The 25,862-nt window shown below is 35.5% G+C and overlaps 1 protein-coding gene across 1 annotated transcript in view; it reads left to right on the top strand.

Annotated features, from left to right (window-relative positions):
* The window catches only part of Pdhx (pyruvate dehydrogenase complex component X), a 45,264-nt gene that overhangs the window by 15,593 nt on the left and 3,809 nt on the right, over nucleotides 1-25,862 (top strand). Inside the window, exons 3-9 of the mRNA XM_042691482.1 lie at nucleotides 4,410-4,510; nucleotides 9,669-9,868; nucleotides 14,184-14,282; nucleotides 15,998-16,172; nucleotides 18,025-18,172; nucleotides 20,108-20,166; nucleotides 23,121-23,279. Of these exons, the coding sequence (XP_042547416.1) occupies nucleotides 4,410-4,510; nucleotides 9,669-9,868; nucleotides 14,184-14,282; nucleotides 15,998-16,172; nucleotides 18,025-18,172; nucleotides 20,108-20,166; nucleotides 23,121-23,279 (941 nt within the window). The remainder of the gene's footprint in view (nucleotides 1-4,409; nucleotides 4,511-9,668; nucleotides 9,869-14,183; nucleotides 14,283-15,997; nucleotides 16,173-18,024; nucleotides 18,173-20,107; nucleotides 20,167-23,120; nucleotides 23,280-25,862) is intronic.

The raw sequence follows: 25,862 nt of genomic DNA, 5'->3' as shown, positions 1-25,862 counted from the left end.
CCCGGACCACGTGGAGATGGGGACCACTTGCAGATGGCTCAGGAAGCTCCAGGGCTGCTGTCTCCTGCATCCAGTCAGCTATCACCAGGACAGCGGAGAAGCCATCTGTGAGCCCTTGCCCATCCTAGCTGCCTAGACTTCTCCACTAGCCTAAACTCTTGGTGGACAGACACAACTTCTTGTTTTTGTACTCAGTGCTTGGTACAGTGCCTGAAACATTCATGCTTGTTGAATCAGACTCTAGCTTCCTAATAATCGTTAGTAACATGCCTAACCTGTTAGTTTTTAATTTAAACATTTGTGAAGTCTTATCTAAAGGTGAATGTGAAGTGTTAACCTAACACAGGTCTATATTTTTTTCCTCTAGCTACCACATTCAGAATCTTTCCGAGTCCGATTAGATAAGTAACTTGGTTAAGAGCACCAGTTTAGTGGCTTGGATTAGAATTCAGGTCTGATTTCCTAGGTCCTGATTTCCTAGGTCCAGCTTTCTTAGACTGCTACATTGTAAGTGAAAGCCAAACAGTAGATTTGAGGCTGGGGGGTAGTGCACGAGTCTCAGCATTTTTTGGGCATTAACATTAGTTTGTCTATTGCTGGGACTGTTTTGTGATGAATGAAGGGTATTGCTTCCTTATATAATACAATTTTAAACTTTACTGTGGTTTGTGGGTAAAGTTTATCATATCATAGTTGGTAGATTTTTTTCTTTTTTTTTTCTCACACCTTCTTCCTCCTGACCTCTCTCCGTTCATCCCTCCCTCCCCACCTTGGCACTCTCATACAATTGATGTAAGGTTGTGTTATCTAAGTAGATATAAATAGATATAGTTTTATAAGAGGAGGGCACCTACAAATCAAGCATCCTACAAATCAAATGTTAACATGCTTACAATATATCCTCTTACTGTTGTAAAGAAACTCAGTCTCTTCAATGGAGGAAAACTCAAGTTAAAAAATTACTAATGTAGCAATATCACACTCCCTAATGAAATTTATGATTTTTTTTCAATTTAATTATAACTGCTATGGGAACTCAGAAGTGGGAGCAAAAGCATTTCTCTGAGTAGGTCAGCAAAGGTTGTGTTACTAAAGTAGAATCTGTACAAGTATCTTAAGAGTGATTAGAATTTGAATATGAGTGAAAACAAGTGATATGACATCATTCTATTCTGCTTTCCAATATCTAGAATTTAATTCTAGGCATCTAAGAGGTATTTGAATGAGTGGCTGTTTAGTTCAGTATTTTCTTTTTTCATTTCAAAGTAGAATCTGTTTAGGCACTAAACCCTCTGTCCTATAAAGAAGCTCTAATTTTCTCCATATGACGTGCTAAGGTGCTTTGTGGTCGGCTCTTGCTTACCCCACCAGCCTGATCCGAGTTCTCCTGTACCCCTTGTAGTTGGTTCCCCGAAGTGTCTGGGCTCTGCCTCCAGGGCTCTAGTATATTGCCTTCTGCCTGACTCACTGCCCTTTTACTTGCCTTCTCCTCATCTTTTCAGGCTCAGATGAGGTGGAGGTGTCTTCTAGGAAACTTCTCTCAGTTGACCCTCCTAAATGCTGTCAGAGTATTCTGACTTTACATTATCCTGCTGCAGTTTTCAGTCTACTTGGTACTAGGTCAGAAATGTAAACTTGTTGTTTTCCATGAATTGTCTCAATACATTTTTCAATAGAAATATTTGTTGACAAGGGCATTTCTTCAGAGTGTAGATGAGGTCCTTTTTAGCTGATCAATAAATAAGCATCTAACATGTTTGTTAAACTAACTTCTGTGAATGGCTTTGAACTATTTTAACTGAGGATATGTTGTATCTACCTATTTAATCATCTTGTTATACAATGAAGTTTGTTTAAAATTTTCCTGCATATTCTCTTGGTAGATCAGCCTGTCTCTAATCCAGCTGCTTTGGTGGTATATGAGAGGAGATATATTTATGTGTCTCATATTTTTCATTCCTTTTATTCTTTTTCTGCTTTAGTTTCTGTCTCTTAGGTGCCTTTGCAAAGGTTTTATTTTTGTAATCATTTTGATAATGTCTTTTTATGGGTGGCTTTAATAATTTATATTTATTATTACTCAGACTGCTACCATTTCTGTACATTTCTAGTTTTGTTCTTTGCCCTTTTTACTTTATTTTTGGGTGCCTGTTTTCTGTAAGATGATACATTTTGTTATTTTTCTCTTTTCCTCTGATCTTTTTGAATTCTGTAGATTATATTTCTATTTTCAGGTGCTTAAATTTTGCTAATTAGGTCTGGAGTGGTTCTGTACTTTTTCCTTTTAATTATATCAAAATTGTTAGCATGATTAATTAGCACATAACTCAAACATTCTCTTTTTGAACCTTCAAATGATAATTTTGAAATGGTTAGTAACATTTTAACAACTTCAGTAATAACTTGTTTCTTGTATTCCTGAATCCTATCTCTGTCCCCTTTTCTTGATGAACTGTATCTTGAAAGAGCTCTTTTCAGTGATCAATAATACTGGTAAACTTTCTTAGGCTTTGTATGGCTATAAAGAATACTTTTATTTCATCCTGAGTGGTTTGGCTGCATATAAAATTCCAGACAGTTATTTTCCTCATCATGTGATGATATTACTTCATTGTCTTCTGACCTCTATTGCAGCTGCTGAGAAGTGTGCTCTCAGTCTGTCATTCCATTGAGTGAGGTAACTGTTTTTTTCCTCTGATAGATGTTTAAATTGTGTTTTTATTGTTGATAGCATGCAGTTTCCCTCCAATGTATCTAATATGGACTCAGGTTTATACAGTCTAATACTCCTTTTTTTACATTTTTTTTTGTAAAGGTATAATGTGCATAAAATGTAAGCTCCCTTCATTTTTGTAGATCCACGTACCATGATGTTAACGCTTAGAGATTTAGAAGGTTCCTAGAATGCCACAAGACTTCCTTCTGCCTCCTCTGAGCCAGCACAACTATTCAGAACTCTTTCACTGTGAAGATGCCTGTCTCTTCTAGTTAGTTCTAGGAAGTTTTCGGCAGTTTCTTTGTATACTGCTTCTGCACCTGTCTTTCCAGTCTTCTTTTGGATATCATGTAGACCAGCATTGCAGCCTCTGTCTAGCCACCTAACTGCTTTTTCTTTTTAAAAATCTTTTTGTTTATTCATATTAAGTTCCTGATAGTTGCTTAGTGCTAACTTATAATATTCATCCACTGTGTTCAGTCTATAATGTATCTGATTCTTTTTAGTTCAATAACTTTTTGACTTTTTATTTCCAATATTTCAAATTAGTTTTTCTTTCCTTTTTCCTTGATTTTATTTCATTTGTGTAGGTAATGATTATTTAAATTTTTTTCTTGTGCTTGTGATGGCTTTTACCTTCATTCCTATTTTTTAATATTTTAAAGATATTTAGATTAAAATCTTCTGCAAGCTGTGCTAAATGAGTTGCTGTACTGAAATGCAGACTGTTCTGATTATTGACTTTGTGGCTTGCTTTCTACGTTTGCGAGCTTTGTTTTATGGTTTATTTTTGAATGGATTTTTGCTGTGTTAATGTTTTTCCTTCTTCCCCTCTTACCTTCCTCCAATAACCTCTTTTTGCTGTGATTTGAGGTTAGTACCAACTGCATTCCTGCAGAATTTGGCTTAACTGGGTTCCTCTTACTGAAAGAGTGATTTTATACAACCAGTTCCCAAACCCACAGTTTCTATCTTTGTCAATAACATTTGATTGCTTATTGGGCCAGCTTGATATTATGAATATACATCTGATGTATTCTAGCTTTAAGAGGAATCCAGTCTGAGACCCCTGGATCTAGGAGGCTCTTTGAGCTTCCTTTATTTCCTAGAAAAAGTTCTGTACTCATCCCCTTCCCTCCACTGTTAACCTGCTTCTGCATCCAGAAACTCACTGTCTAGTGTAAATCCTGATCAGATTTTTGAATTTTTCTGTCTTTTCTGTTACATACCATTTTGACTCATTATGCTTTTATTCATTTATGCTGTGTGGTAAGACAGGCATTTTGAACTTGACCTTAGATGCTAAGCAAAAGTGCTATCTATGTAGTAAGCTTCTCATCATGGAATTAGTCAAAGTGTGTTGAAAAGGAGGCTATATGAGGTTTGGAATGGATTTATCCCAGGGAGGTTATATCTTTATTGTTCTTGTCTCTAAAGGGTGATTTCATTTTAATATATGCTCAATAATAGCTTTTTCATTATAACAAATGTAACTTCAAAAATACCACAAAGCTTACACACACACACACACACACACACACACACACACACACACACACACACACACACACACACACACACACACACACACAGTACTTGTTCTTACAAAGCAGAAATATCTACAGAATATTTGGTTATTTGTTTTCAGAAATTATTCAGATTTAAAAGAAACAAACCCAGTGTTGTTTTGTAGGTGAAGCTGTGAGTGCTGGAGATGCACTGTGTGAAATCGAGACTGACAAGGCTGTGGTTACCTTAGACGCAGGCGATGACGGCATCTTGGCCAAAATAGTTGTAAGTGTTTCTGTTCTTTCCTAAATGTAGTTGTCCTTATGCAAAGGTATACTTTATTTACAGTGGGGCATTATCTATCACTTACACATTTTTAATTCCAATGTCCAGATGTTTAACTCTCAAGGTCTAATAATAGGCTATTTTTTCATATTAACTTCTAGAACATTTAGTAGCGCATATGGCATCGTAGCCAGGACTGTAAGCTCTTCAGTCACACTGCTGCTAAACTGATATCATTAAAACTTGTGCCAGTTAGTAGCTGTGTAATGAGTAGCAGATTCCTTTATCTTCATAGTAAAGTGAGATGATTATAATGTCACAAGGTGGTAGGGGAAAAAAAACATGAAAGTGCTTATCCTAAGACTGTAACCACTAAGAGCTCAATAAACATCCCTAAGCCCATCATTACAGTTGTTTGCTCAGCTATTGATGATCATTAGCTTTCCTGTCAGTCTCTATGACTATCTCATTCTTAATATTGATTGGCTGTGACTTGACAGTTAATGTCCATTGAGGTTATACAGTTTGATTTGTTCAGTAAGCCACATCTCTGTTGGTGTCCTTTGTTAATAGGTTTTCATTCTAAGCTACCAACTTACCTTCACATTGAGCATGGATAGCACACTTTCCTATGTGTATGCTGTCCATAAACCAAACTTTGGAATATTATACTATAATTGGATGTAGATTTTTTTTAGCATTTTTTTCATTAGAAAATTGCCTTACCAATTTTCTTCTAGTCCCTTAACATTTCATCCCTGACACTGTAGTAGATTAGACACTTTTTACTTTCTATTATCCTAACAGCCAGATTGAGACACAGTATAATATAATCATCTTCCTTGAGGGAAATATGAATTGATGTTTAAATATTTTTGTGACATTGAAGTTGGAAAAATAAAAATATTTGTACCCAAAATAATTAAGGATAGTTTATGTAGTGTTTTGAAAAAGATTGCTTGAGTTACATTATGTAATAAGCCCAGTTCTAATTTCTTGTGTGCTTTTTGGCAGGCTCTTTCTTGGCTCTGGTTCTGGATTATTTGGGCTATGAAAGTTTTCCAGGACTGATAGCATTTTCCACTTGGCTGCTTAGCAGTGTATTTCAGTTTGCTAACCATGTCAGTGGGGCAGCAATGCCTACTCATCCAGCCCCTTATGCTCTGCAAGGGGGAGGTGTGCTCTCGGTGCTGCGTATTTGTCACAGCTGCCCTAAGGACACAGTTATTTTCTGAGCAAAGACAGCGTGCATGTATATTTTAGACCTTTGTGGCTTTATTAATATGTTAATACTATAGAAATACATCTACATTCCTGTGACTGTAGCTTGAATTTTACAGGGAAGAAAAATAGAGAAACAAATTAAGATTCATTAGTAGTATTTGCTGTCTACCCTTTATCCTATCCTACCCCACTACTACCACTTGCTATAAATGATAGCAAAAGCTATACTTTTATCTTTCATTGTGTCATAATTCTTTCATTAGCATATAATAAAAATGATTTTTATAGGAGTATATAAAAAAGGTTTCTACTTTAGAATCAACTGAGCTTATTAGAAGGTTTGGGATGTCCTAAAGCTAAATACTAAAAATAAGTACTAAAACTGTATAAACACATTGAATCTATAGTAGAAAGTTTACTCTTCTTGGGAATTTAATTCCATAGTCTCTGAGAAACTTTTATATTCTTTTATCCCTTAGTTGTATTATTTTCCTTGTAAACAATCATACCTTTTTCATGTGAATTCCACTTTAAATATAATAATATTTATTACATTATAATTAGAACCAGAAAAACCTTAGATATTCTTATCATGTTAATAAAGAATAATTGCATTAATGTAAATAATTTTGTGATTTATCTAATTTGTTAACAAAAGAGTTTTTAAATTTCCTTTTTATCACTAGTAAATTGTGTAGAAATCTTTAAAACTATTACTTGAACACAATCAGTTCATTAGTTTATTTTTAAATTTATTACTAAGCAAATTGTACAGCAGATCTTTTAAATGCTAATAGAGTCCCACAGTGAATGACATATTTGGAGGCCTTGTCTAATGTAGCTTCCAGAATATTCCTTGAGGGTGAAGAGTCTAGGATGTTAACATTATTTAAATTTTATAATTTTTGGTAGACTACCCTTCAAAGCAACTATCAAAAATAGAACTCTTTCTAAACAATAACCTCCATAGATATTAAAGCAACTAAAAACTACTCCATCGTCTAAATATTAAAACCAAAAGAATTAATTATCTTATTACATTATTCATTTAGCTTGTTACCTGAATCTCTAAGCTGTGTCTAATATTTTTCTCTAAAAGTGCATTGTGTGTTTGTGTGTGTGTGTTGGCCCTTAGCTTAAGGCCTGGGTGCTGTCCCTCTGCTTCTCCTCAAGTCTCACAGACTACTGCCCAGAATGGCTTTCAACAGCTATTTTCAGATCTCAGCCTCCTCAGTAGCTAGGATTATAGGCATGAGCCACTAGTGCTTGGCTAGAAAGTGTATTATTTCACTACTACTTGGTTAGATTACCCTTCTTCCATACCTTTATTTAGTTGCCCACAATTGACTTCAAAGATGCCTCTTAAATAGTTCTAAAGTTATGGAAAAATTTGAAACTGAGTGACCTTGAATTGATTTGACTTTGTAGACCATATTTTAAATTATGAAAGTACCCTTTCAAAGCTAAGGGAAATTTTTACTAAATAGAATTTATTCTCAGTTGTAACTTTTTTCATATTGAAATGGGTAAATGATACCTTTTGAGGAAAGATAGTCTATGATTCCCATGAATTAAAAGCTAAATCGAGCATATCTACTTTATATCTTCTCAGCTGGATTTTAAAGATACTACAGATAACAGTTACTTTTTTGTCTTCATGTGGTATATCTTGCCAACTGAGCAAGTACTCTATAGGTAGGAATAATAATAATAATAATATAGCTCACCCAAATAACTTATTAAAATTAAATGTATCAATACTAGGTTAGAGTATGGCTGGAATTTGAAAGCCAGACAGCTATTATTCAATGTTTAGTTTTTCTCTCTCCAAATTTTAACCATCATTGATTTGCTTTCTCTTAAACCAGAGTTTATTATGAATTTGACTTAACAGGTTATTTATATTGAAGAGTAAAAGAAGTGTGAATCTGGGTAATGGTTCGAGGTGTTATGACAGCCAGGCGCTGGTGGCTCATGCCAGTAATCCTAGCTACTCAGGAGGCTGAGATCTGAGGATCATGGTTCAAAGCCAGCCCGTGAGACTCTTATGTCCAATCAACCACTCAGAAAACTGGAAGTGACACTGTGGCTCAAGTGGTAGAGCGCTAGCCTTGAGCTGAAGAGCTGAGGGACAGTGCCCAGGCCCAGAGTTCAAGCCCCATGACTGACAAAAAAAAAAACAGTTATGACAGGGCTGGGAAGGTGGCTCAGTGGTAGAGTGCTTGCCTTGCATGCATGAGGCCCTGGGTTCAATTCCTTAGCACCACATAAGCAGAAAAAGCCAGAAGTGTCACTGGGGCTCACGTGGTAGAGCGCTAGCCTTGAGCACAGAGAGGCTCGGGGACAATGCCCAGGCCTACAGTTCAGGCCCCATGACCAACAACAACAACAACAACAAGAAAAAGATGTTATGACAAACAGAGCTGAGCCAAGTACTCATCTGTGTACATGTTCTGTCATTGACCAAACTGTCATAGTTTTCAAACTCTTCACTTTTAAAGAAGTTGAAAATACCTAAATAATTACATAATGTAGAATTATTATAATTCTAGGATTAGAGACAGTTATTACAATATACCTTGATGGAATGAATCCCTTCAATTTCTGTTAGGAAATACAGTTTTAAATATTTTTGTGTTTTGCCCTACACTTTGGATATGGGGATAAACTCTGTGGGTTTCATTTAGCACATTTGGTTATGACTAATGGCAGCCTATGGAAGCTCTTTGGGACCAAATCCATACCAGGAACTCCTGTGAAGGCACCGAATGCAGCTTCTGTTATGAATATTGTCAAGACAGTTTGTCACAGGTTCTTACCACCATTGTATGTGGTGTAACCTCTAGTACTCTTACAGAGATGATAGGCCTACGTATGCATTTTCAGTCCTCAGCCATGGACACTTGGTCCTTGTTGAATATATTTCCTGTTTTAAAAATTAGTAACTTGAATAACAATGCCACCACAGCAATAATAATACCTTTGACATTTATGTCAAATGACTGCTGCTATTTTTTTTTCTGCCAGTCCTGGGGCTTGAACTTAGCACTTAGCTCTGTCCCTGAGCACCTCTGTGCTCAAATCTAGTGTTCTACCACTTAAGCCACCGTGCCACTTCTGTTTTTTTCTGTTTATGTGGTACTGAAGGTTGGAACCCAGGGCTTCATACATGCTAGGCAAGCACTCATGCTAGGCAAGCACTCTACCACTAAGCCACATTCGCAACCAACTACTGCTATTCTAAGTCATTTACCTGTAACTATTTCTTATGACTGCTCTCATAAATAGCTACTTTTTATTTCCATTATCCAGATCAAGAAACAACATGATGAAATACACTTCACGAATATGTAACTAGTAAGTAGTAGAGCCAGTATTAAAAGCTAAGATGTCAATATACAATGGGAGGAAAGACTAGTGTTTTAAATGGCAGGCTTAAGATTAAATACGTATGTACTAATGAGCTGAAGTCAGCAGGGCTAATTGTAAATATCTTTCATTTTATATGGAAGAAAGACAAAGGATGATGGACAGGGTGATTAACATCTATAATCCTTGCTACTTGGGAGAAAGAGATCAGGAGAACTGTGATTTGAGGCTAGTCCCTACAAAAGTTGGAAAGCCCAGGGCAGCCAATAAAAAGCCTGGGCATGTATTTTTGAGACTGAGAATAAAAGAGAGGTTCAGGATTTGTTCCTTTATTTCAGCAAGTAGCATAAGAAACTGGAGGAAAAGTGATAAAGAGAGGGTTTTAAGTGGGAGAAGGTAGGAAGGGAAAGTGAAGGATTAATAGTGGAGGCATGCCATCTTTAAAGCAGCTTTTAGCTCAAATTAAAAGATCTACCTAGCCAGTACTAAATCAGACAACAAAGGAATAAGCTACTTCCTGCAATTATAACCTTTCCATCTGTACCATTTTCTTTTTAAAATATAGGTTGAAGAAGGAGCCAAAGATGTAAGGCTAGGTTCACTAATTGGCTTGATGGTTGAAGAAGGAGAAGATTGGAAACAAGTTGAAATTCCCAAAGATGTTGGGCCTCCACCACCAGTTTCAAAACCAGCAATGCCTCATCCCTCACCAGAACCACAGGTTTCTGTTCCTGCTAAGAAGCAACACCCAGCAGGCCCAATGCAGTGAGTATGTTTGAGAAACTGCTGTAGCATTACTGTGGCCTGAATTCATTGCCTAGCACTCTTACTTGACTTTGCTTGCTGCTGGTGCTCTACCAATTGAGCCATGCCTCCCCTCTGTCATTTTGCTGGGTTTTTTGGTGGTATAGTCTCAACGACTTTTCTGTGTGGGTTAGCTCTAAATCGTAATCTCCAGGTACAGATATGAGCCATTAGCACTCAACTTTTTAGGGCTTCAGTTGTTTTCATAAGCATCCTTATGTAGTAAGTAGGAAGTTGCCAATCTTCCCTTTTTTCTCTTAGGACACTAACATCTAAGAACAATTATTTTACCATCATTTTTAACTCAATAAGCAATTAGAAAATCCTTTTTATGTTCCAGGTACTCTGACAGTCCTATTTTCCCCAGTAGAGAACAAAACAGTCTGTGTCTACACTTGAGCTTGAGTTGGGTTTAAGAATTCCACAGTGGCATTTGTTGGCTTCAATATGGTGTTTCCATTCACAGAATTCTTATCACTGTAATGTGAATTCAGGTTTTAAATCTAAAAATCCAGTGATCATTTTAACATGTGTATTTAAGACTTTGACATAAATTAGAGTTTAAACTAATACTTAGTAAAGGTCAGTTTACATAGCTTTAACTGCTGGACTATAAATTTTAACAAGTAATGTTCTCTCTGATTTTACAAAATTAACTTTTTCCTGAAAAGAGTTTTTTCATAAAGACATAGTCCTATTAAGAACTGCTTTTGAATTTTAAATTCAGATCTTTTAAGTTTATTTTCCTTAATTTCTCCCCTCTCAATATTTTGTCTGTTTTTACCCCTGCTAATTTTTGTTAGAAAAATATTATAGTATTTTTGAAGAACTGATTCTTTTATTTTGGCTTTTTATTTTTAGTTGAAACATTATTTGTATGTATTTATGAGGTATAATATGCTAATTTGATAATTATACTTCATTATAATTATATATAATGATAAATGAGTTGTAATTAGTACTTTATTAAAAATTCCCTTTAGATCTTGAGTCCCTTTATTTTCTGTTCTTTCATTTACCATGAAGATCAGAAAACAGACTCATCTAATGTCTTGTACTTACTAATATTCTTCCCTTTCAAAGGCAATAATATGTGCTGCAGTCCTGGCAGTCATCATTAAAGACTGGCATGCAGCTGAACTGGTTGTGAGAAAAACTGGGTTGCTTAAAAGTTCCTGCTTTGGCCTAGTAGCTTAACTCCTGTTGATTATTCTGCTGGACAATTTCAGCAACTATGGAAAGGAAAAAGAACAACTGAGGGGCTGAGAGTGTGGCTTATTGGTAGAGTGCTTGCCTAGCATGCATGAACCCCCGGGGTTCGATACCTCAGTACCACATAAACAGAAAAAGCCCGAAGTGGCACTGTGGGTCAAGTGGTGGAATTCTAACCTTGAGCAAAAGAAGCTCAGTGACAGTGTCCATGCAGGAGGAGGGGGGAAAAGGGAGGAGGAGGAGGAAGAGGAGGAGGAGGAGAAGAAGAACAGCTACTACTACTGCTGATTTGGGATAAGAAAAGATTTTTGAAATGTAAGGTTTTGTCTTAATTGGTTTTTCTAAGATGGAATTAAGACACACCTTAAAAGATACACTTCATATTGTTCAAAAAATAGCAGAGGATGTGTGTATGTTTTGAGATTACTTGTGTACTGTTAATCTTATTTCAAAGTCTTGTAATGGTCACCTTATATAAATGCATCTTACTTTATTCAAACTAGCCAATGGTGAGCAGATTGTGAACCTGAACTCAACCTATCTGAGCAGAGAGGTGGGGCCTGCTGCATTATATAAATAGGGAAACAGCCTGGTAATGTGTGCTTGCTTGTCAGATTTCTGGCTGATGGGAAACCTTTCTGCAGAAGTACAGTTTGCCTTGCTGAGACAATTCTTTCTTTTTGTGTCTGTCCTTGTGATGCCAGGGGGTTCATGGAGAGCATATTTATAACATGACAAAAGTGTTGGTACACACAGTGATTTTTTTTTTTTTAACCTGAAAAGTCTACAATCTCAGTATCTTTTTTAAAAAGCCTAAAGGTTTGATACCACTAGACCACTGCGGATGCATTAGAGTTACTTTTTACAAGTGCAGCAGGCATCATAGTCTGGTCTTCTTCATTTGCTCGTTTTAAATTTTTGGGTCTGAATAGTTCTTTACATTGGTTGCTTTGTTTAAAGGAAGGTGTTGGTGAGCCTCAATTTCCTTTACCCATATATCAATGTAATTCCTTTCTTTTGCTTACTGTTCTGGAGTATATGTAAAATAAAATGCTTACATGTAAATAGTAGGAATTTTTTTAATTATGAGAGATACAATCCAGTAACAATGAAACAACCCAATTAAAGTTAGGCATAGATCCATATTCCAGTGGCTCACACCAGAAATCCTAGTTACTTAAAAGGCTGAGATTTGAGGGGCACAGTTTGGAACCAACCCAAAAAGGCAAATTCTAGAAACTCTATCTCCAGTTAATCAGCAAAAAAGCTGGATGTGGAGTCATGGCTTAAACACCAGCCTTGTGCTTGAAAAAAGCCAGGTAAAAGCACAAGGCCATGAATTTAAGCCTGGTTACTGGCATACAAAAAAAATAAAGAAAAAAATAGGCACAGAATATAAATAGATATAAATCAATTTCTTCAAGAAGACAAACAGATGGCTAGTAGACACATGAAAAGATATTCAGGCTCACCAATGATTAGTGAAATACAAATCAAACTACAATGAAATCCACTAAAGTAGTTATTATTCAAACCAAAAAACAAGTGAAAAACAAAACCCTGAGTGATAGTGAACATGTGGAAAAATTGCAGTTTCTCTGCATTACTGGTAAAAATGTAAATAGGTGCAGCTGCTATGAGAATTAAAAGTAAAAATAAAATTACTGTGTCATCCTGAAGTTCTACTTCTGAGTGTATACTGAAAAGAATACAAAACAGATATTTGTGTACCTGTAAGCACACAGGATAATATTCACTATAGCAAAACAGTGGAAACAATTCATAGGTCCAAAATGCTATGTGGCCACACCTTGACTTACACTCTTCAAAGTACAGATATGATACATGCTGCAGTATGGGTAGCCCTTGAAGACATTGTGTTTAGTAGACTAAGCCAGTCACAAAAGGGCACATAGTCTGGATACTGTGATGCAGGATCCAGAGGAGTCAGATTAGCTTGTCTAGTTTGAGAGGAAGGAGGCATCCTTTTATTGTTTAATGGATACGGTTTCAGTTTGGGAAACCTGAAATAGCTCTGGATATAGATGGTGGAAATTGCTGTAGGTACTTAATACCATGAGAGTGTATACCTAAAAGTGTTTAGCATGGTAAATTTGATAGTTTTTCCACAATAAAAAAACAGATGACCAAACAGTTCCTTCCTGATGTGATAGTTTCCTATTGAGGAGCTACATGAAATGTTTCTAGGCAAAATGGTAACCTTTTCCTCTTAACATTTATTCTTACTTTAAATATTTTTCAAAAATATTTTATTGTTTCTATGAAAGGGATGCACAGAGGGGTTACAGTTACATAAGTCGGGTAAAGCATACAGTTATTTTTGGATAGTGTCTCACCCCTTCCCTTGCTCTCTACCTATGTTTCCTTCTTGTCCCCACCCACAAGTTGTATATTTTCAACATAGTATCTAGTGAGTACCATGACTGCATCTGTTCAATCTTTGTCTCTCCATTTCTGTCTTCCCCCTACCTATCCTCCCAAAGCAGATTAAAAAAAAAAATAAGACAAAAGAAAACAATAACAAAGAAAAAACTTCTTGTTTCCATTTCCTGGAATTCATTTCAATAAATATTATATGGTTAGAGGCACATAGGCATTATGCCTTTGTGTTCCTCTCCTAAGAATATCCTCCTTTGGTCTCATTGTGTGAATGCCTAGCGTCCTGTATAATTTATTACTATTTGTTTTGTCCCGGTGTGTTTTAGATTTAGCTTCTGCATATGAGAGAAAGATGTGCTGTTAGTCTCTCTGAGCTTGGCTTACCTCACTTACCATGATTTGTTACAGGTCCATCCATTTCTCTGCAAATGGCATAATATTATTCTTGCAATATTTTTAAGTAGTAACTAAAATTTTACAGATATGTTCTGACCACAATATAAACTACATGGGTACAGATTAGTTGCCAAATTATCTATGGAAGTCATTTTAACTTTAGCAGAAGATTTTGTTTTTCTAATGACAGTAAATTGTTGAACACTTAGATATATTTGAATTAATGTAAGTGTTAATTAATTCCATTAATCTTCATGTTTCTTCTTAGGTTCCGCTTGAGTCCAGCTGCCCGTAATATTCTGGAAAAGCATGCACTGGATGCCAGCCAGGGCACAGCTACTGGCCCTCGGGGAATCTTCACTAAAGAGTGTGTGTGCTTTCCTTAACAATCAGTTATATATCATTTGTCTTTTTTTCCTCTCAAAGCATTTACAAAGAGTTTATTCAGTGTTAGAATTTAAAAGGGAGTACACTTTTGTGCTTTAACTGCTTTTGTCAGTCTAAATTGTACCCTTTTCAAGGGTTGTTTTCTGGGCAATTGTTGCATTATTGAAGAACAGTTCTAATTTAGAAACTAAGCCAGATGCTTAGAATTGGTGATGAGTGTAGAAAACTAAAGTACAGAACAGTAAGAAATTATATTTTAAGTTTGTATTAAATTATCACCCAGTCACAGTTAATTTCTAAAACATGGAAATACAGTTTAAAAAATAATTCCTATGTTGTGGATTTATTCACTAGCGTCTATTAATTTCCACATTCAGTTTCTTCTCTTTTTAGATTGCTTTTTCTGTTCCATTGATCTGTTTGTCCATGAGTTAGTACCATTCTTTTTTATTGCTACATGTTTAATTATATTTTATGGTATGTTTTAAAATCTGAGATACAAATTTCTTCCTTTATTCTTTTTCCATAAGCTAATTTGTTAGTTTAGTTTTTAACTATTCTTCCCAGTAATTTTAAACAGTTCTTCTAGCTTTACAGTTATCTTAGGGCAAGGGACTTTTATTTTTATGGAATTGTATTAAATTAGCTTAGTAAAAGCTGTCGTCTTTATGATAGTCTTCCTAGTCAAGAAACTGGAATGTATTTATATTTGTTTAAATTTTCAAATTTTCCAGAAGTATATTGAAACAAGTGATCCCTTCTTTATTGGCCCTTAACCTAATAGGGAAGACAAAGAATAATTGAACTGGCTTTTGAACTAATTTACAACTTACTTAGCAATATGGACTACATTCCTATTGACAGCCACATTAAATATTTTTAATTGTATTAATGTTTTAAAGCATGGATGGAGAACCTTTTTTCCTGCCAAGGGCCATTTAAATAATATAACATCATTCTCAGGCCATACAAAATTATCTGTGAAAGCAGACAACTTGTGGGAGACCAGTGAGAAACATTTATGTCTGTCCTCTCAAATTCTATAGGCTAATTTCATGTTTAACAAATACAGATTAGAAATAATTTTATTGGCTAGAATTTTTATAAGTTGGGATAGTCAGAGGTTATGAAGTAACATAGTAACATACTAGCCTTTTAGGCTAGTAGCTAGTTTAATTATTTATCATTCTAAATGATGCTCTAGGTTACCTTCATTACTTTACTTTTGTTCATAACATATTGGGCAAATTAAATATGGTATGATAGCCTAGCCATAAGCAAGATCATTTATGGTAGAATAATGATTTAGCAAATGTCCTAATGAAAGCCATAGGGAAAATTAATACTGTCTAAATGCTATTTGAAAATTATTTCACAGGTATAGGAGGCATATTTTAATTAGTAAATTATTTATGTACCTAGATACTGCCTAATAAAAACCCTAATTTACTTTTTGAAAATTGCTATCTATACCTAGTACTGTGAGGAAATTCTAATTACCATTTGGTTTTTGAAATTGTACTTATTACACAAATAATAAACAGAAAACTTCGTAGAAAAAATTACTTTTTGAGCTCAAATAATTAATTTTTTATATACTTCTGTATTGTCCTTTTATATCTGACCTTTATTTTCTAATAGCAATCTTGTATTCTGTATCAGTAATCATAATTATCTATTTTCTCTGATCTCCAGAGATGCTCTCAACCTGGTCAAGCTGAAACAGATGGGCAAGATTACTGAGACTAGACCAGCCCCAGCTCCTCCAGTCACTCCAAAAGCCTCTTTGCCACCCCCTGCCACAACTGGGCCATCATATCCCCGGCCCATGATCCCACCATTATCAACTCCTGGACAACCCAATGCTGTGGTAATTCCCTCTGAGTACGATTTTCAGATAAGTGAGAGGAGGAAAATATTACTTACTAATGATTTTATCAATCCATTTTAGTAATAGCTTAAAGTTCTAATGAAAAATAAATGCTTCAGAGGCTTTTCTTGCAGACTTCTTGTCACAACATAAATGTTTGGGTAGCACTAACTATAATTCAGATTAAATCTGCACAAATTCCACAACCTCAGTATGTACATGTTCTGTGTAAACATGATAATTTGCTTCTCTTGTTTTCCTTGGGTTTAAAAATCATTGGTGGTTGACATTAGCTACTTTTAGTGGATATTTTATTTTTTAGCTAGAGTTGATAGCCTCACTATAAAGAATGTTGTGGGCTATACCATATAACAAATCAGTTATGATGACATTGTTATATCTCATACATATGCAGTGTAACAGCTGTGTTTTGTTTTCAGAGTACTCAGTTTTCCTCTCTTTTCCTTTTCTAGTACCTCATGTCATTTATTTCTAGTCAGAAGCAATTTAGGATATTTAAAATTGAATAAATAACTGGAGAAATAAACTTACACTGTTCTTACTAACAGAAATATAGTTCACTATATTTGAAAGAGGTTTAAGTACAAATTTCATGGCAAACAGATTTTTTTTTTTTGTATACATTTATGTGTATACAGCATACTTTACAGAAAAACTTTGTGTTGCCAAATGTTTAAAAAGTTATTCAAATTAAGATAAATCTTATCAGATGCTTATAGAATGTAGAAAGCATTTATCTAAGTAGATACTTTGTTAACATGAAATGTTTAATTCCAGAAGAGGTCATTTGTATAAAAGAAATAAGGTATATTTTCAATTGCTTTATATTATTCTGAGGAGATTGTAATGTCCTCCCAGAATGAGTGAGGATAAGGAAGTAATTATATATAATTTGAGGACATCCTACTGTTATGAAAGGTTCAAGGCCCAGAATGCAAAAGCAATACTAAAGTTACAGGAAAATGTGTGTGTGTGTGTGCACGTGTACGTGTACTCAATGCTAACACTCTACCACTTGAGCCACAGCTTCACTTCTGGCCTTTGGGTGGTAAATTGGAGATAAGAGTCTCACAGACTTGGAACTACGATCCTCAGATCTCAGCCTCCTGAGTAGCTAGAATTACAGGTGCGAGCCCCCAGTACCTGGCTCTATACTTTGTATTTTTAATTCCTAGTAAAAATGGTTTTGAGTTTTTAAAATTACCAACAAAATTAGAAACACTTTGACAGGTTAACCATTATATTGCTTATATTTTTCTACTTTATGCCATTTTTTGTAAGAATGGCCTATAATAGGCACATTATTTCTGCTCTGGATTTTACTAAGAGCTGTTTCTAACAAAAGCTACTTACAGCTTTTAGTGTATATATACATATATGTGGGTGTATGTATATGTATGTTTCTTGCTGCCAATCTTTCTCCCATTTTCTCTCCTTTCCCCCTCCTATATATGTAAATGCATACATTTGTAAATTGAATATGGACACATTCATGGGAAAATTAATTATAATTTGGTAGATTTCTTTATAACTTTCTTAAATTAGAAATATAAAATAACTTATTTATAGCTGAAAGTTTTGAATTTTACTACTTTTTATATAATAGGGTATTCCAAAGCCCAAAATATCTTCGATTTTCCCCCATATAAAAATAGTTTTAATGGTTCTTTTCCTGTATTAGTCTTTCATTGATATCACGAGTTGCCAGTCATTGAGACTAGAGTGCAGATAGGCAGTTTTTTTTCTTCTGCTTTCTTCCATTCTGCCTTGTGATTTTAATGGACAAATTGCCATTATTTTTCTTTTCTTTTTTGTTCATTTGTTTATGCAGGGCACATTCACTGATATTCCTGCTAGCAATATTCGAAGAGTTATTGCCAAGAGGTTAACTGAGTCTAAAAGTACTGTACCTCATGCATATGCTACTGCTGACTGTGACCTGGGAGCAGTTTTAAAAGTTAGACAAGATTTAGTGAGAGGTCAGTAAACTGGAGTTTACTTAATGCAGTACACATGCTAACTTAATTGTTCTGAAATCCTTTATAAAATGGACATTATATAGCTTATAATTTCACTTTCTGTCTGGGTGCAGATTATACAAGAACCAAAAAAAAAAAAAACAGAAGAAGAAGAAGAAGTAGAGTTTGGGGGAACCATAATTATTATAGCAGTAGTATCAAAACTGTAGAATGAAACTTCCTGGTTGGGAGATGCCACAATTGAGAAGAACAGATTAAAATGAGTAGTGAGTAGACAGAAGGAAGAAAACCTAGGGAGTATGGGGACAAAGGAGCAAGTGATCGAAGTGTTTCAAGGTAAAAGAGTGGCCCAAGAATGCTTGAGATGAATTGAAGACAGAAAGCTAGGTGAGGACTGTGGAATTAAGTTGTAGGTTTGAGAGTTACAGCTGGTGATGGCTGTGGATCTTCACTCAATGTACCTAAGTAAAGTAGAGTAAGTAAGAAGCAAGCCAAGAGAGCTATATAAGCTGGGCAGAAGGAGTTCATAACAATATACTTAAGCATTTGAATTTATATAGGCCATATCTTCTGTATGTGATTATTATTAAAGGGTTTGTTTTGTTTTGTTTTGTTGTTTTTTTAACCAGTTCTGGGGCTTGAACTCTGGGCCTGAGCACTGTCCTTTTGGTAGTTAATAGGAGATAAGAGTCTGCCACACTTTACTGCCCAGGCTGGCTTTGAACCATGATTCTCAGACCTCAAGTTCTTGAAACTGGAAACCCATTTATGTTTCTGCTCTTAAAGGGAATCTTAGAGAAACAGACAATTCAGAATACTTACATATTTCTGGATATCGCAGTTAGAAGAGTAATATTTACCTTGACAGTTGACCAGTATGCTGGTTTATGGCAATTCATCTACAATCTCCAGGATACTTTTGAAATGTGCTATTTGTTCACATGAAATTCCATGATACTCTAATAATAGGATTATATATTTCTTCACATATACCAAAGCCTAAATCTTTATCTTAATACCTTTTTCTAAAAAGCTCTTGTAAGAAAGAATCAAATGTGTTCATTTTCCAGCATCACTTATCCATCGGCAAAAGCAAAGCATCAGTTATGATCAGATGTTTTTATCAGTACTGTGTGAAAGGGAGGAGACTCCAGCTTTATCTTAAAATCATTATGTATACTGGAAGGAAACTGACTCAAGTGCATTCACTGTAAGTCTAGGTGGAGAACCCATTTACTCATTGCACTAGGTCCATGCCAACATTGCATCATAGTTGGCTTTTGCTATATCTTGTTGTGAGAAACAGCTCTTGTTTATTGTACTGTATACTCTGTTGGTAAAAATTTCTACACCCTAGTAGAAAAAAGAAAATTTGAAACACCCCTTGTAAGTGTATAGATAATAATACACCTACCTGCAGCACTCTTCTGATGTAGTTAATATATTATAAAGCATGTACAGAATAAAGACATTTGAAAATGAGAAATAAATGAATCATGTTGTAAATTTTCTGGGCACAAACAACACAGAGATTATCATCTTTTAGGGACATTGGTATTCACTCTTTATGTTATAGTTTTAATGTATCCTGTAGGGTTCAGAAAGTATAATCAGGGTTAAGAAGTGAAAATTTTGCTAAGGGTTAAGGGGTCCTGGAGATCAAATTCAAGGTCTTGTATATGCTAAGTGCATGCTGTACTACTAAACTGCATCCCTGGCCCCTGAAAGTAAATTTACATTCAGGGCTATTACTTTTATCCCTCATGTAATTCAAGTTTTTCTAATTAAGGGAACCTTACTGCTTGAGCAAACAAAATTCTATATATGTTATCACCTTTTACTGTTGCCATTTGTAATTTTTAATTTTGAAATCTTAACAGTTGGTGTTAAAGTTTTATTATGAAGACTAATTTCAATACAATTATTTTTTTTCAGGTGACATTAAAGTTTCAGTAAATGATTTTATCATCAAGGCAGCGGCTGTTACTCTTAGAGTAAGTAGTAGCAATCCCCCAATAATACTGGCTTTTGAATAATCTTATGTTTGGGTATTTTTATAATTTTATTGCTAAAAATAATCTGTTGCTTTCCTGTGTTTTTTAAACTTTTTTTAAGTGCTCATCAGCTATGCAAGTGAGCATTATGACACTGCTGTGCATACTTTCCTATGTTATACAGATGAAGAAGCTTGAGAATCAAAAGAGCTAACAAACTAATTACAGCAGTATAGAGGCCATTTATTCAGCCTTGTGCTAAGTGCATTTTAAGCAGTAAAGTTACAGTAGTGGATGAAGTCCTGCAAAGTTGCTACTGTCATGGGGCCTGTTTTATAGTTGGGGTAAACAAATATGTCAGATGGTGAAAATGTTAGGAGAAAAAGAAAGCAAAATAATGAGAATAATGGTGTAGAATAACTAGGGTGCTGTTTTCTAGGGCCTCTGTGGCAAGGCTATAATGGAGATATGAAAGAAAGAGGAAGGGAGGGAAGAAGTAGGGAAGAGGAGAGAGGTGAGAAAGGCAAGAGAGCCAAATAAATATCTGATAGAAGAACATTTCAGACAGCTCGACACTAGTGAATGTGTCATTAACTTTAAACACAGATGGTAGAGTTAGTAAAAACAGAGAGTAGAAAGTGAGACATTTTGAAATGAGTAGGGGAAAGAAAGAAAGAGTTGGGAGGACCACTGTCCAGGAGGCCCTCATGACCATGGTAAGGACCAGGGATTTTATTAGGAATAAGAAAGAAGCCTTTGGAACGTTTTCAACAAAAGACTAACATGATTGAGACTTACATTATGAAGAAGAGAAACTGCACTGGTCTCTGGAATATAGCTCATGGAACGACCAAGGCAAAAACAGCATAGAAGGTTGTAGATAATATTGGACTAGGGGTAGCAGTGGAACTGGGGTGAAGTAGAAATTCGAGTTACAGTTCAAAAGTGGAGCCAGTAGGGTCTGCTTTTGGATTTGATGAAGAACATGAAAGAAAGCAAGTAAGGATTTTAGCCTATGATGGAGGAGTGGATTTTCCTGTGTTGAGATTAAGAAACCTGGGAGAACAACAGGCTAGACATGGGGAATCTTGGTTTGGGTTTGAACATGTCAGCTTTGAGCGGTCTCATAGATAGCCCAGTGTTGGTGATAAGAAAGCAGGTATAGTGGTACTGTCTGGCCTGCGGAGTAAATCTGCAGCCCAGGCTTCCTGCCTCTCCACCCAGAACCAGTTGCAGTCTGCCTTCTTTCTATATAAGCTATTTGATGGGGGAAGAAAATACAGTAATGGAGTTTAAAGACACATCTGTTCAGCATGTACATCATTTTTCATATAGCTTTTCCCTTAACCAAATATTTTAAGTTACATTTATGATTTTCTTATTGTTAATACTTCATTGTTCAAGTTTAAATCAAGAACTGTAATTATACTTTAATTGTCTTTTTCTTTTATAACAGTGGCTTTACTAAGTGCATTTGGATTCTTTTTTCTTTTATCTGTGTTTATCAGTTAAAAGAATTTTTATTTCTTATGGTTTCACCAGTAAAAATATTTGAGTCTATCGAGTTTTGAAGTGGGAATCTTAGCAACTTCCCATTTTCCCTGCCTGTAATTCTTGACTGTAATTTCAATTTTAATCAATTATGGAAGCATGGATCAGGTATGAGGGTACATGCCTATAATTCCATCTACTCGAGAAGCAAAGTTAGGGAGATTATGATCTGCAGTTAGAAAACTGAGGCACAGAAGGGCTGGGAACAAAGATCAAATGGTAGTGTGCCTGCATAGCAGACAGGAGGCTATGAGTTCAGACCTGGTACTATTCCCCCAAATTGTGGAAATATATATTTTCCCAGCATATCATTTCATCTAAATACCCAGATTTATTATCCCAGTCTTTAAATTTATTTCCTAGAGTTTTTCTAATATCCTCACTATCTGAGGTTATTCTAAACCCTGTCCTGCTTTTATTTTGCATATTTGTGTTTTCAGTCTTGTAGGAGGGGTTTTTTTTTTGGGGGGGGGGTTGTTTATGTATTTTTTTGTTCAGATATTTCTTTTGGCATGTGTATTTAGAAATATTTAGTTAGAAAACTTGGATGTGTAACACATTTTAATTACTGTTTTATTAATAGGCTTAAAATACATTTTAAATACTAAATATTTTAAATACATTTTAGACCATGTTCTATGGAGTTTTATTACATGGTTTCCTAATTAAATTTATTCCTGGGGGATCAAGGGGAGAGGGGTGGACAAATGAAGCAAAGGGGTGAGTTTTGCAGTTAAATAAAACCTCTAAAATCTGATGTATACCCTAAAAAATTAAGGAGATTGAGGAAAGGAAAGAGCAGAGCAGGGAGGGATGGGTAAGAACGTTGAAAAGTATGACATTGATCAAGATATATTGTATTCATAAGCTGCATTGTTAAATGACAACGCCTTTGTATAACCATTTTATCTGCTTTATTTATATGCAAAATATATACAATATCTTCTGTTTGTGAAGCTTAAAGGATCTCTGTTGTATGAAAGAGTCATTTTCTGAGGTCTTGCTAATATATATTCCAGAACAGTTCTTACAAGCCAGGCTTTCTTCATGCCGAAGAAAGATGATTGAATATCCCTACCCTTTTCTACTCTCTCTCCCCCATGAGGGCATGTTAGTCATCAGATAAATACCTTCTGGTAATTAGATTTAACAGTGGGAGACCTTTTTTAGCCATGATATAAGGAGATCAAAACAAAAACATCAGAATTGCCTCAAAAAAAAATACTTTTTAAGTACTCTTCAGACTCACAAACCATAATCAACACAGAGATCCAAGATATTTTTCAAACTGAATTTTAATTTCCTTCTGTCTTGCTATTTGCTTTGGAAAGGGCATAATGATGTTAATTATTTTTCTTTGACAAAAGCTGCTTCTTTCTTAACATGTTTTCTCTGTTTCCCAGCAAATGCCAGGTGTCAATGTCAGCTGGGATGGGACAGGCCCAAAACAGCTATCCTCTATTGACATTTCAGTGGCTGTGGCAACAGATAAAGGTTTAATTACTCCAATCATAAAAGATGCTGCTGCTAAGGGAATACAGGAAATTTCCAAGTCTGTGAAGGTAGGCTTACTTCCTGATAGTCTCCACATGATCTGGTCACTCTGGCATTTCTATGAGATTTTAAGAAAATTTAGTATTCAGAAATTCAGAAATAACAGGTAAGTAAATAAGTTAGTGATCCACTTCATTCAGAGGCTTTCTAGTCAAAAGCTTTATGTCACAAACTTTAGAATTCAGTCCCAAAGATTCTAGTTCAGAAAAAATCTTAAAGTTGAAATGAAGCTAAAACTTTTTTCTATATGTGTGGTAATAAGTAGAGCTTGATGATAACAACATTCCATTTTTAAAGTTTATTTTATTCATCTCTTCTCTAAACCTGATACCACTGAAACTGCTTGGTATTCCAGTGGCAAAAGTGCTTTTATTTTTCCTGGGCCACTTGAAAAGTAGGGTTTTTTTGCTCCAATCTGTGGGAATGTGATTTCCCCCAAAAATGTCACACTGAGTAAGCAGGAATACAGGAAGTAAGTCACCTTTGACAGCTACTGTAATTTCCATGGTTATCTTGTGGTAGAAGTATCACAGGTTGTAAAATTTTTGTATTGAAATTTTCAGATTCATTTGGGTATTTATTTTCTTTTTACTTATCAAGGACCTGGTATATATTTGGTAGTAGAGTGATTTATAAGGGAGATAGAATACAGAAGATACGACTCCTTTGGAGAGCTGACAGTATATAAATGCATAGATCTGTTTGTCCAAAATAAAGCAATGCATACAAGTTCTTAAACACATATAATAGAATTTTAGTTATACATCATTAAATGTGAACCTAGTGCAATTGACCTTTTAGGTTTTTCTTCATTCTTCTGAAAAGACTTGCAAGGTGTGATTGTATAGATAAAAAAGCAAATGTTTCTAATTGAAAGGTGGTATTAATTTGGCCAGTTTGAAAGTCAACGTTAGATTGGTTCACTGGGATATAAGTAGTCCCCCTTACACATTGCCACACACTTCTCCCAATGGATGCTTGGAACCACCCTGTAAATACTACTTTTTCTGTGTATAAGTGCTTATGATAAGTTTAATTTGTACATTAAACACAAAGATTCACAAAAGAGAGTAGTTATAACAATGTATATACGTGATAAAATTGTAGGCATTATTTCTCTTGTCCTTAGGGGCCAATGTTTAGTAAAATAGGGATTATGTGAACACAAGCACTGCTAAACCAGGCAGCTGATCTGGTACTGAGACAACTACCATATAGCTAAAGTGCCTGTAGCCTATGTACATGAATACCCTATAAACGGAATGATTCTTTTTTCAAGTGGGTCAAAATTTTATGTTGCTCTGGGCTGGGGAGGTGGCTCAGTGATAGAGCGCTTGCCTTGCATGCAAGAGGCCCTGGGTTCGATTCCTCAGCACCACATAAGCAGAAGGAAAAAAAAAGCCGGAAGTGGCGCTGTAGCTCAAGTGGTAGAGCGCTAGCCTTGAGCTGAAGAGCTGAGGGACAGCGTCCAGTCCCAGAGTTCATGCCCCACGACCGGACCCCCCAAAAAAAAAAGTTTATGCAGCTCAAAACAACATGCAGCTTAAAACTTTTGCTGTTTATTTCTAGACTTTTTCATTTAATGTTTTCAGACTGAAATTGACCACATTACAAATTGAAAAGTGAAAGTAGGGGATAAGGGTTTGTTTTTGATTCATAGCCCTTTGATTCATAAGGATTTTTAGCAGCACTGAGAATACATGTTTCAGTGATGTTTTGAAGTTAAAATGAGATTTAATGTTGAACTAACATGTACAGTGGCTCAAACCTGTAATCCTACTTATTAGGTACATAGAGAATGGGGGATTGAAGTTTGAAGCCAGCCTGGGCATAAAAGTTCAAGTCTCCATCTCAACCAGTTGCTGGAAGCCATGACTATGCCTGTGATCCTAGCTAGTAGGGAAGCCACTGTGGTTAGGCACAGTGGTATTGCTCTAGCAACCCAGGGAAGCGCAGTTTAATCTCAGCCCAGACCAATCTGAGAGTGAAGCAAAACCTGAGGGTGTAGCTCAAGTGATAGGGGGCCTAGAGTCTAGCAAGCATCAGGCCCTGAGTTTAAACTCCATTACTAATGGGAAGGGGGGAAAAGGCCATATAAAGCATAAAGTACTGAATAAACACTAGTTATTACACTATCAACTAAAATTTTCTTATTTTTAAATTTTAACCATTATATGATCATTTCTTTGATTCTGAATCTGAACAAGTTAGCACTTGAAATAGTATATTAGCCTTCTCTGCTCCTTGCATTTTGAAAGAACCTAAGCTTAAGAGGTCAGTGTGTAGCCTCAGCCAAACTACCTGGCAACAGGAAGACAGTCAGAATCCTGTGGAATCTGATGGTCCCAGGTAGTCCTTGAGCATTTCCTGTAATTTCCAGCACTAAAGAAGTAAACTCTGAAGGTTTACTGAGGTCTGGCTGAGATCTGGCTGCTTGTGCTTCTCTGTCAACCTGCTCCCTATAGCCACCATTTCACTTGTGAACTTATAATTTGCGGGGCTGTGGGCTAAATGCTTCATTAAACACTATTAATCCTGGGTAAGGATGTATTCATACTCAGGCAGTTTAATTGTAGAACTCATACTTAATC

This window comes from Dipodomys spectabilis, unplaced genomic scaffold, assembly GCF_019054845.1.
Source record: "Dipodomys spectabilis isolate Male_0828 unplaced genomic scaffold, ASM1905484v1 ptg000145l, whole genome shotgun sequence".
Lineage (NCBI taxonomy): Eukaryota > Metazoa > Chordata > Mammalia > Rodentia > Heteromyidae > Dipodomys > Dipodomys spectabilis.
Note: the sequence above shows the minus strand (reverse complement) of the source record. Positions and strands in the feature narration are given on the sequence as shown.